Source organism: Sinohyriopsis cumingii, chromosome 14 (assembly GCF_028554795.1).
Source record: "Sinohyriopsis cumingii isolate HCF-2022 chromosome 14, ASM2855479v2, whole genome shotgun sequence".
Lineage (NCBI taxonomy): Eukaryota > Metazoa > Mollusca > Bivalvia > Unionida > Unionidae > Sinohyriopsis > Sinohyriopsis cumingii.
Window position 1 is genome coordinate 113,136,506 of NC_142974.1, and position 13,356 is coordinate 113,149,861.

Genomic DNA, 13,356 nt, shown 5'->3' on the forward strand with positions numbered 1-13,356 from the left:
GATGTTTTATGACTTTATTTTGAAAGTCAAATACCATTATCTATGTACAGCACAATATGTTCATAATGAATAATTGTAATTTAATAAATGAGGCAGACAGAGAAAGATGGGTAAATAAACTTTGAAAAGAAAAGATAATAGTAACCAACAATAACAGTATGTTAATTTAATTTCAACACTGCTTTAACATGTTATATCATTTTTCTTTATTTGTATTTCTATATATCTGAGTTATCATATGACATGATAATAATATTTAGATGTATTTCTATCTGATTCTAAAGCCACATACACACATAGATGACTGAAGAACTCAAAATTTAAAACCAAATCAGTCACCTACTCAAAAGGGTCATATAGCAGATTTTTTATGATGATGTTACAGTAAAATAATGAATTCATTGCAACAACCATAGTGATGCTGTCATGTGTACACAGTATTCAGTAACTGCGATCACACACTCACCTCACTATTGCTGGTTCAACTTCAAATTGCTTGCTGCTTAGTTTGTTGTTGCAGGGAACTAGCACCATTTCAAATTAAATACGATTTGCATCCATGTAATAACTTGCCAAATAGTATAATTTAACGTCTTGTAATTACTGCACAAACAACAGGACTTTCATGTCTGACCTGGATGAAGCCACTGCCAGTCAAACACTATGGAACAACAAAATATATGGGAACTGTGAAAACCAGTAATGAATTAAGTTCAGCAATCTTAGTTTCACTTTATTTTAATTTGAAAGAATCAGAAATTTTATTGTTTTTTAATAATTTAAGCAAGAATATATCTTTTGCCCACAATATATCTATATTGTACCTTCCATAGAACACCAATCATACCTTTTACAGAAATCACTGTGGCTAAACATTAGAGATAAGTGCATTTTATTTCCAAACACAACTGTAACAAAAATTACTGCTTGCTTTGCCATTAATGATTATCATCCAGTCGCCTTGAAGATGACAAAATGTATTTAAAAAATCTCCGACAAGCTGACTTTTGAGAAAGCAAGCTCAACACATTTAATCTGGCCATAAAACATACCAGGCAGTTTCCTTTGTAAAGTTAATGATAAGTGAGAACCCTACTCACCGACTGTGGCTTCATTATGACTTGAAAGTCTGTGAACCATGTCAATATTAGGATTAAAATGTAGTTAATAATAAAGTTAAAGTATAAATATTTATTCCCTATTTTTCAAAACATGCTTCAAATAGATTACATTCCGATTATCATGCCTGTGCGAGAAAATTAAAGACTGACCATGACAATGATGATAAGACGGAAGCCACAGAGATTGATTGTGATATGCAAAATAAAGGCTCACTCAATGAATACAATTTTAGGCATTTATTTAATGGAAGAATGTGGTACAAATAAATGCTAAAGGTGCTGATATATGTACTGTGACAAGTTCACAGAGATCAGAACTTGTTGCACATAAAGCATTAGGAACTAAACTTGAACTCTCTCTCTCCATCCCTCAGAGGTTTTTGGAATCACCTTTGGGCAAGCATATCACAAAATTAAGCTCACCTAAGCTGACTTTGAGTGTGTCCTTGGTGTGAGGCAAGTGGATTTGTCCAGCCCTGCAGGCTAGTCATGTGTAAATATGACAATGTATATCTCTACACTGTTTTATACTCACTTATAAGTCGAGTCCAAATACACACTGCACAGACCCATATCTGCTGTCACATCATGCACTGACAGATCTGGGTCTATGCAGCTTGTTTGGAGTAATCAGATCCAGTAGAACAACCAGCATAGTCCCTGATCCGCCAATGCATTATATAATGTCAAATCAGCATCTATGTTATTTGCTGTAGGACTCGACTTAGAAGTAAGTATTTAGATACTTACAACTAAGAAGCAACCATGCTCTTCTAATTCTTATATGTTTTATAATTTCTTATCAAAACCTTTAGGTGAGAGAAAGAAAACCCATTATAATACTGATAAACAGGTGCTAGTCAAGATTTAACTTGAAGCGAAGTCCAGGTGCTGCTTTATATCGAAATGTCCCTGTCCAGTTCTGACCCTGGGTGTCTGTAAACTGACCTTTTCCTTCCAGCCTGAAATTTCAATGGAAAGGACTCATAAGTATTAAATTAGTGTTGAAAGACAGTATGAAACGAGACTAGCAGTACAATCAAGTATCCCCTCAACATTTACTCTTCACTGAGAGAATTACTGTTTAAATTTTTAGGGCAAATGAGGTTGGTCAAGATATATGTTACCTTTGATTTGCAAAAAGGTGGATGTTTTCAATTTCTTCTTAAAGAAAAAAAATATAAATTTATTTGGAACTTAATTAGCCAATCTTTTAATCCATATTATTTTACAAATTAATTTTGTTCTCTTTTTTTAGAAACAAATCATAAAATTACCTGGAGGCTTTGATTCATTTCTAGCAGCAAGCAATCGTGAACATAATTACAAAACCATTGAAATAATGCCCTTTAGATTAACAGGAGTATGAACAACCCAGATTTATAACATAATGAATGTTCAAGAAAATCTGAAATACAGGCATTGAATAATTTTTATTTTATACTCTTTATATACTGGCATTAAATAATTTTTATTCCACAATCTTTATATACTGGTAATGAATACTTTTTTCACAATCTTTAACATAGAGAGTAGATGTTTAGTATTAGTGTTTTTCTTCTTCATGAAATGAATACAGCATTATCATTGAGACTTGTGTTGTACATGGTGATAGTAGGAAAGACACAATTATTTGTATCAGTGAGAATTATCTCTAATCAGGAGATTTGGTCAAAATAAAGTAACACTAGAAGCTGGAAAGGTATTAGGAGGGCATCATGGTAGAGACCTCTATGTCCTGAGGTTAAAGCCGGAGGCGGCCCTGACATTCCATACACTTAACTGGTGTTGACATGTCCAATCAAATCAGACTGTCTATCATTGACTGAGAAATTAATAACTCTGGATTTTTGATGATTTGATTGGTTCCATCTTATTAAATAAGAAAATTAATTATCATGCAGAGCTGTCAAGTTCATGACTTGAATATTGCAATATGTTCACAGTTCTATAAATAAAATAAATATATTTTAATTAATAAGTTGATTAGAAAAAATCTATAAAAATGTTAATAAAGAAGCATGGGAGAGAGAAATATGTGACATGAATCAGCCAGAAAGAAATTAATAAGGTTTAATAATAATAATAATAATAATAATAATAATATCAATAATAATAAGCTGTACAAAGTAAAATCAAAGATAAAAATAATCCACTTAAAAAGATGACGTACTGTTGTGTCAACAAAACAATCGGCTGAAGATATTGTGGGCCTAATTTATAATACTGCATGTCTTGAAAATGTTACAAATTATAAATAAATTACAGACTAATTCTAAGCACATTTCAGAAAGGAGACCAAATTTTAACAAATATTTAATACATATCACGACATGTTTGCTCTATTCATGTTGCAATTTATGTTCATCGTGTCCTTTTATCTATTGTATTTAGGTCAAACTCAAAATAAGATGACCGACAAGTCAATTCTCACTGGTAATACTTGTATATTGTACAAATAAATGGATCTGTCAACCTATCTGAATATGTCTACTGCTGTCATGTTAATGCATAAAAACCTAATAACCTAATAATTAAAGCATGAGATGATCATTTAAAAAAATACTTTTAATGAAGGACACAAATGGTTATAAAGACAATTGCTTACCTATTTTAATCAATGGTTATGAAAAGAATTGCTTACCTATTTTCCTGAAACTGGCCCTCATACACAGAACCATTTGGGAAAATATATTTGCCATTACCCTGAAACTGGTTATTAACAAAGTCTCCCTCATAGGAAGCTCCTGATGGATGTGTTAGTGTGCCCTTTCCATTCATTTTGTCCCCTTCCCACATTCCGTCATAAACAGACCCTTCCACAGAGGTATGAATCCCTACACCGCACCTCTCTATGGAGCCAGCATTTTGAATATACTCTCCCTCTGAATAAAATGAAAGAAATAGATTTTGTCTTAATACTGACCAAACACTGTATAAGAACAATTCCCCCCCCCCCCCACTGAATATACAGTAGAAATAATGAACATGGAAGTGCTGTGGGCTTAAATATTGATTATTACTTCTCAATCAAGCTTATCTGGCATTTCCTTTTCTTTTTTACCAACAACCAATACCAGGTGGCATCTGGTGTGAATGGCTGTGTATGTACTATAATATTTCTAGACTGGTTCTGCATTTATATGTATATGCTTATGACCAGTAGCCGAAACAGGGATGAAAATTGTTTGACTGGAAATATACAACCACATGTTTGTGAGGATGAATTTGTTAAGCATCTTATCAATATGATAATAGTGGTCCAAACACAGGTTATTTTTATGGCCTTTGCTCATAAAAATGTCAGTTCTATAATAATAGTATAATTACTATAATACATACATGTATTATGTGAGGCTCAAGAACTTACATTTCTGGTTCATGTGGACCACAGTGTTGAAAATGTTGGAGCACTCTGATATATGATAATATACTTGATTTGCAAATACACTTCACTGTAACTGAAAATTCATGATCCATGTTCACGTTAAACAGGTTTTACCTTAATCTGTACCAGACTGTCATAATACTGCATATAATTTTAAAAATTTTAAGAACTCAAAATAAATTGACCTTAACTGCCACTCACAAAGTTGGACTATACTGAATGGGTCTACACAGACTGAAACAACCTTGTTAACATGATGAGTTCTCTAACTGATTTGTTGATTGTTTCATCACATATCATAGTTAATACCTGTATACAAAACTAAAGACTGAAAGCTTACTGGTAGGTCTTTTACCATACTTATCTCCATTTGGAAAAATGTAAATTCCTGTTAGTATAGTAGAACCAGCATCCTCCTTTTTCTTGCCATCTTTCTTTTCTGCAAATTAACAAAAATTTATTTTAAATATATTACATCAATATTTTTCAGAAACACTATAATGCTGAACATCTTTTCCCTTTGGAAATTATCAAAGAAAGAGATGATATGGGATTTCTAGGCATACTTAAGTTGGCTGAACAAAGGGTTTAATTTTCCAGTATAAAATGAATATGGTTAATTGCATTTGGTCAAATGTGATCAAACATATTCATTTCATTAAAGAAAATGTACCATAAATTAAACAACGTTGGCATTCCTTGGCTACCATTGCTGCGCAGCCAAATGAAATGGCAACTGCATAATTGAAATAAAACAAAAATGTAACAACCACTTGTTTGTGTCTGAATATAACTCAGTAAGGAAAAAGGTAAGTAAAGTAAGTATATATAATAATAAACAACTGAACACTAATATATGCCACAGCATCAATATAAGCTTCCAACAATGTATTCTTGAAACTCTGCCTCTGATCAACATGCTATGCAACTCAGAAAGATATTATCAGGGTCAACATCTTATGCTGTATGACAAACACTATCTGATATCAATCCATCTCTTCCCTCTCTGTCTCTCTCATTCTGAAGCTAAACAGCATCATAATTTTCTCTGTTTCATCATTGCATCATCCATTTTTATTCAGTGTCTCCCTCATAAATAAGTGTAATGGCGGGTAATCAGAACATGGCTGATCTGGACCAAGCTTATTATGGGTTGATTTGGACCAAATACTGGACATTTTTGGACCTGTGAAATATTATTAAGTCTCATCTGGGATCTATATGTGACACTTACATTTGTTTAAAATATGATATTTCTCATTACTTTCCAGATATGATGAGCAGTTCAAATATGCATTTAACAAAACACAACCCTATCTGTACAGGTGTTAATGGGGTTGTTCTATATTACGAAATGAAATACTGGAGACATAAGACTGTTTATCTTGCACCAGCTATTCAGTACAGGACAGCAGTGAAATATTTTTAAAACAGCTCATTCACCTTTGTGAAAAATTTAAATAGTTTAGTTTATTGCGAAACAACAAAATTACTATCACTGACAAAATTCATAAACTCATGGTTCATGCAGCTATTTCTTTTACTATACATATTGGTCTGGGTTAATCTTTATGTTAGGTTTATCTAGAATTTATATTTATCCTGTACACTGTACTGTATAACATTAGTGTTAAATAACACATACAAATAGAGACTCATGAGTTTACCCTCAGATACAATTATAACTTAAATTATCACCATTCGTTTATTATTTAGTTTGAAGATTGCATTGTTTATTAATTTAACTGCAAGCACTAATAGTGAAATCATCTGACCATGAATTGGCAAACCCCAATGCCACTTAATTCAAGCATGTTTGATGTCATTTGCCAATTTATGAATTTAATGCCATATTTTAACACAACATATAATGCTGACATGAACTAATTTTGCAATCAATGATTACATGGAAGTCTTTACTGATTTGAGATTTTACTCAAAATACAACAATACAATGATAATATTTGATAACAATTTAATGATAACAGAGGAGTCTGTCATACTATCATTTACTCCTTAATAACTGTACAATTTGCGTACATGTGTATGTTGTGTGTGTGGTAAATATAATGGAAAGAAACACTATTTGCATGAGGAATCAATAAATACTTTGGTCAATTTATATGCTTTACTGTTTGACAGCGCTGATACTGGCTTAATTTATGAAAACTTAAATTTCTATTTTCTTTATTTTATCTTTACTGTTAAATTATTTTGGTTAAAGAAATCTAAATGTGATAAATTATAACTGTTTTCCGGCTAGAAATTATCCTAATAACTATCAGGTGTAAATGTAAAAGCTGAAAATAAACTTTCATATTATCCTTACAAAGCACGTGAAAGTGTAAAGTTAGTAACTATTAAAATAAAACCTGTCATAGTCCTACAATGTAAGACATATCACATGTTGTTTTTGTGTAAGTGCCATCACCCCACCCCCACCCCACAAAAAAATATATCGGGTGATGTGCCTTACGTTGCAGGACTAAATCAGTAGTGTTCCATTGTTTTTTTTATAATATTTCACATGGTCTGAATCAGCCTAGCATTTGAACCGAATCTTGTTCCGAATAAACCACGGTTCTAATCATCCAGCATTCCAATGGCAACGCGGTAAAAGTTGCAACAGGATGTTCATTTTAGACTCATTACAGTACACTTTATGCAAAACCTATTATTGTCTTGGGACCATGGCATACTATATAAATATTGCAGTAAAATTTAACAATTCTACTTTAACTGCTTATATGAGTCGTTGATAAGATCACCTGCAGGCATGATAAGAAGAATAAGGAACGCAACGTATTCAAGAAGCTTCTCGAGTCATCAGGACGGCGCCATATGTAAATAGAGCCATGGAGACCATTTGACTGGTCCCATAATATCAACATTAAATGGTTGTATTTAGATAAATTTGCTTGCCAGTCTATGACTCAGACAGGTTTTCGCTATGAATAATTTTCATCAACATTCAGTAGCGAGATAACAAAACCAGTCGAAATAATTAGCCAAAAGCTCTCAATTATAACGTTCGATAATATTATTGCATTTTTACATTTATATAGGACTCATTACAAGTAATCTAATTTAAAATTTCTATCTGTTTGCGATATTCTTCAACCGGAAAATTGGTTTTAAATCTCTATATTATATACGAATCTAAGTTCAAGGTGATAGCTTCGCAAGTACAACACAACCCAGAAATTCTATCCCCAAGGTCGGGTGGTTGTCCGTAATTTAAGGCCAGGATGTTTCGAACTGTGGCATTTGCAAGAACATTTCTTCGAAGGGGAATCAACAGGAGATGCATCGCTTCGTCAATATCTCCACAATTATCAACGAGGGTCGAATCCCGAAAAATGTAAGAATTACAGACCTTGACACGGTAACTTTAGCCAAAACCGATATAAAAAAGGGACTTGTATTCAACCAGTTTTCGATTTTTCCTCACAACAAACACATGTGCTAGTATCGTTGCTTAAAATTGACATGTCATCCATGTACAGTATAATAACTACAAGGGAGGACACTTATCTCCTTGCTCGCGCGAACTATTTAAGAATACACGCTGATATTTCAAGCTAAGCTTTGTGTAGTACTAATATTACTACCCCTACTCATGGACGGGGTACTAACATGAGCATATATGTGTCATTGTAGCTACGATGTCGTAGTCTCAGCTTGATTTGTTGTGGTTGAGGCTACGAACTGATCCCATATCATGTAATGGAGCAAAAAAAAATCATCACTAAAGTCAGAAAAACAAACAGTGTAGAAATCAACTACATAAGTATAATCATGTTGTGAAAGAAGTTTGGTTTATTTTTACTTTATTAAGCCCTTACACGATAAAATAAATTGGTATGGTTACTCTAACCTTATCCTGTCCACCATGACAGACAACGCGAGACTCTTGCCATGACCCCTTTTCTACGTAAGGCTTGTCAGAACATATTTTGGATATTCTACGCTATATTATTATCAATCAAGTGCGAATAATCGCTTCTTGGTTGAATTTCAAAGTTGCAGATAAACCGTATTTACTTTTAATGCGCAGATTTTCTGACCCAAACGGCGCCAAATTTTTACGATTTGTTTACATTTCCAAATAAGGCGTCAATGTCCTAATATGGCACACAAACAAACGAGGCTGAGAACGGAAGTAATCATTATTTGAAATAACATGGTGGACGATCTAAATGAAAATATCGGCTGAAGAAAGTAAACGAGATTTTACAACTATTTCTACAACGATTTTCTATACTTCCGGTATTAAATAAGAGGACTACTCTATTTATTGGATTATATGCAAGGAATGTGTTTAAAGTGTTATTATTAGGCTAAAAGAGCACCGGGTGTGATTCACACCCGGCTTGCTCCATTAACACGTATATGCTCATGTTAGTATCCTGTCCACGAGGTACGAGTAAGGGTACTAATATTTGTACTAGTGTCAATGGAGCAAGCCGGGTTTGATTCAGGCGCTCTTTTAGCCTAATATCAACAATTTGAACATATTCCTTGCATGTAATGCAATAAACTAAGCAGTCCTCTTATTTAATACCGGTAGTATCGCAAAGTATTGTAGAAATAGTTATAAAATCTCTTTTACCATTTTTAGCCGATATTTTCGTTTAGATCTTCTGCCATATTAGTTCAAATAATGATTACTTCTGTTATCAGCCTCGTTTGTTTGTGTGTCATATAAGGACATTGAGGCCTTATTTGGAAACAAACAAATCACATAAAAATATGGTGCGGTTTGAGTCAGAAATTCTGCGCATTGAAAGTAAATATGGTTTATCTGCAACTTTGAAATTCCACCAAGAAGCCATTATTCGCCACATGATTGATAATAACATAGCGTAGAATTTCCAAATATGGCCTGGCAAGCATTGTGTAGAAAATTGGTCATGGCGAGAGTCTCGCATTTTCTGTCATGGCGGACACGGTGAGGTTAGTATAACCATGCCAATTTATTTTATCATGTAAGGGCTTAATAAATTCAAAATAAGCCAAACTTCTTTCACAGCATGATTATACTTATGTATTAGGTTTCAACACTATTTGTTTTTCTGACTTTATTGATGATTTTGTTTGCTCCATTATATACTGCGTGATCAGTTTGTAGCCAGGAAAACCAGGAATGCCGAAATCAGGTTAAGTTGAAATATTGTTCTTTAACAAAATGAATAAAAGTATATTATGCCTATTGGAACCGTAAAGCAACATTTCATTTCATTCAAGAAACATATTTGCCACATGAACCTACTTAAACATACTTTGGTATACCTCAACTACCATCGCCTTGCAACAAATGAAATGTATGTCAACGGAACATGGAAATGCTTCCATTTGCTTGTGTCATATTTTCATTCTGTCAGGATAAAGATAGCACAGTAAGTATATTAATTACACATAAATTAGTGGAAGAGTGTTGATATATGCTGCCAAATGTGTGAGATATTCCTGAAACTTTGACTACTTGTTCAGATGTTGTTGACATTGGAACACATTATACAAGCCCTTTATTTGGATAGTAAGACATAGCACTTAAACAAAAAAAACATGTGCTATGTCTTACATTGTAGGACTACTGTGATCATTACATAAAGCATACAGAATAATGACACTTGCAGTCTAATCTATATAGGTCTGTAAAATGAAAGCGCGTTCTTCCAAATGAAGTGGCATTTATTTGAAGTATACTTGTAAGGATTACGGAAAGAGTAAACTTCAGAGAACCGTACTGTTACTTACTTAGTAACTTCAAATCATACATGTATTATATTTGATTAACAAGTAATTTTCTGCCTTCAGCAATGTTAGTCCTACAACATATGATGCATTACCCGATATCTTTGTGTTTTTTTTGGGGGGGGGTGTAATGGGTCTTACTGCCTTAACAACTGCCATGTGTAGTATGTTCCCAACTCTAAAGTCAGTAGAATGAGTGGTCAAATTTTCAGGACTATCACATACTTGGCAATAAAAATATCGACATTCCTCCACATAACTTTGCAGTCTTTATTATGATGGGCTCCAGATCTGACACTAACAGATGAATGCATTTTCATGTTTCATGGAAGATTTGTTTCAGTTGGTTGCAATATGATGGTAAGTGAGGTATGCCAAGTAGGTTTCAACAAGGCCATTTTTAATTTAACAAAATGAAAGTGTCTAATCATTTTATCAAACATGATTTTGGTCTGGTATTTTTCTAATAGCCATAATTAAAAAGTACATATTTTTTGTGATATTGAAACAATAGTGTATCTGTGCCTTTGCTGAGAGAAAGAACTGTCAAAACCTTGACACCAGGATAAAGACAGCACACTCAATATATTAATCAGAGGTCTCGCTAGGATTTTAAAACTAGGAGTCCAGGACTCCCATTTTGGTAAAAATAGGAGTCCCACCATCAAAAGTTGCAGTCCCTTCTTTCTACAGAATCAACATAGGTGTGAGTGCATCTATTTTTAGATGGAGAGGTTTTCGTAATGTAATCACTCACTTTACTATAGCTTCAGTACAACAGTTTGCTTTGTGCTACCTCCAGTAGAATTGGATGTATGTTAAGTGAACACTGATTTATAGGTAATCTATTCAGTCTGTTCACCATTCATAAGACACATGTTTTGCATTGCACACAAAGTTTACAGGTTTTGATAGAAGTATGTTTGGCAGACAATCTTCATATGGGTAAAGGGCATACATGGGTATAAATAATATTTATTAAATATTAATAATTTACTAGTCTTTCAACATATTGACAATCAATTTCTGTATTTCATCTGTGCAAATGAAGTTTTCTCAGGCAAATTAGATTTTGTTTTACAGGACTTGACAGGCAACTCACCTACAGTACAGGAGGGTCCACTCCGGTGGCCTAGTGGTTAGAGCATCCACCTCAGATGTGGGAGGTCATGGGTTCAATCCCTGACTGAGCCATACCAAAGACTTATAAAAATGGTACTAATAGCCTAGAGTGGCTGAGTTGTTTAAAGGGGTATAGAGTGGCTGAGTTGTTTCAAGGGGCCTAGACTGGATGAGTTGTTTAAAGGAGCATAGAGTGACTGAGTTGTTTAAAGGGGCCTAGAGTGGCTGAGTTGTTTAAAGGAGCATAGAGTGGCTGAGTTGTTTAAAGGGGCCTATAGTGGCTGAGTTGTTTAAAGTGTTTACCTTTACTGATCAATGCCTTCTAATCTCTGTGTATGTGAGATAGAGTCTCAGGCTCAGCTTATTTGGTATATGAGAAAGCTTTGTAGTAGTTTCCCCGTGGGTTGGTGATTCTTACCAGAGTTTTCCCTGATTCTTTGTCCACAAGTTATACCGGTCACTGTGAATAGCCTATCTTGCGTTGAGAAAAGGCATTAAATCCAAAACAACATCAACAACTTTCTCGCTTTGCCAAGTTACTTCAAACAAATATCTTGGTAAATGAATCTTGGGCTATGTATTAAATTTCAGTAATTTAAAGCACAATGTACGTGTTTCAATCATTACCAATATGTATTGTCAGCTGTCCAAAATAGTCTGACAAATTCTAATTAAGGAAGCAATAAGTATATGTTGCTGTGAAAATAGGAGCTGTCTCAGCTGTTGGAGAATATGACAGCATGCTCTGTTGATGCTTACAGCCTCTCATTTCACCTAAAGAAGGCCAAACACAGAAACTCTTAACCATGCATTGATGTCACAACATTTACCTACCCCCTTAATTCAGTATAGTGCATTGGACCGCTCCAATGGCCTAGTGGTTAGTGCATCTGCCTTGGATGCAGGAGTTCATGGATTCAAACCCTGGCTGAATTATACCAAAGACTTATAAAAATGGTACAAACAGCTGCCTCACTTGGTGCTCAGCATTAAGTGGTTAGTGTTAGGACTGGTCGGCCTAGTGTCACGATAATGTGACTGGGTGGGACATGATGATACATGTCTGTGGCATGATGCCCCAGTGCTAGACATAACTGTAAACTGCTATACTGCAGATATTGTAGCATTATGACTGAAACATTGTTAAAGCTATGTTAAAAGTCCAAATCACACACAATACAGTGCATTAATAATTAAAGAAATGTCTACTTTGACAGTTTTGCCTCTGATAGGAAGGTGGAGAGGTAGACAAATTTTTGTGTTCATTTGATTCTTGCTTCCTATGGATTTCCTGCTAAAAATTCACACATGATTCTTGCACAACAGGTGAAAAAGTATGGATTACATAATGTAATTTGGGACTCTCTTGACATAGCTTTAGCATCACATAATGTAGTTTTAGGACTCGGTTGACATAGCTTTTGCATCACATAATGGAGTTTGGGACTCTCTTGACATAGCTTTAGCATAACATAATGTAGTTTTGGGACTCGGTTGACATAGCTTTAGCATCACATAATGTAGTTTTAGGACTCAGTTGACAGTTTTATCATCACATAATGGAGTTTGGGACTCGGTTGACATAGCTTTAGCATCACATAATGTAGTTTTAGGACTCGGTTGACATAGCTTTACCATCACATAATGTAGTTTTAGGACTCGGTTGACATAGCTTTAGCATCACATAATGTAGTTTTAGGACTCGGTTGACATAGCTTTACCATCACATAATGTAGTTTTAGGACTCGGTTGACATAGCTTTACCATCACATAATGCAGTTTTAGGACTCGGTTGACATAGCTTTACCATCACATAATGTAGTTTTAGGACTCGGTTGACATAGCTTTAGCATAACATAATGTAGTTTTGGGACTCTCTTGACATAGCTTTAGCATCACATAATGTAGTTTTAGGACTCGGTTGACATAGCTTTATCATAACATAATTTAGTTTTGGGACTCAGCTGA

At 34.2% G+C, this 13,356-nt stretch overlaps 2 protein-coding genes across 3 annotated transcripts in view; one reads left to right on the forward strand and one right to left on the reverse strand.

Moving 5' to 3' along the window:
* On the reverse strand, nucleotides 1-7,370 carry LOC149784624 (uncharacterized). Of its 2 annotated transcripts, none has more exons than XM_089932689.1 (4): nucleotides 7,278-7,370; nucleotides 4,865-4,948; nucleotides 3,766-4,006; nucleotides 1-2,083 (listed from the first exon to the last, which is right to left on the reverse strand). In XM_089932689.1, the coding sequence occupies exons 1-4, from the start codon at nucleotides 7,285-7,287 to the stop codon at nucleotides 1,978-1,980; spliced, it is 441 nt and encodes a 146-aa protein (XP_089788815.1). In that variant the 5' UTR covers nucleotides 7,288-7,370; the 3' UTR covers nucleotides 1-1,977. The 2 variants fall into 2 exon arrangements, with proteins under 2 accessions (XP_089788815.1, XP_089788814.1); XM_089932688.1 differs by having other exon boundaries at nucleotides 4,850-4,948.
* A 301-nt stretch (nucleotides 7,371-7,671) lies between these two features.
* Nucleotides 7,672-13,356, forward strand: part of LOC149784625 (dihydrolipoyllysine-residue acetyltransferase component of pyruvate dehydrogenase complex, mitochondrial-like) — a 38,607-nt gene continuing 32,922 nt past the window's right edge. The window contains exon 1 of the mRNA XM_089932693.1: nucleotides 7,672-7,870. Within this exon, the coding sequence (XP_089788819.1) occupies nucleotides 7,758-7,870 (113 nt within the window). The 5' untranslated portion in view covers nucleotides 7,672-7,757. The remainder of the gene's footprint in view (nucleotides 7,871-13,356) is intronic.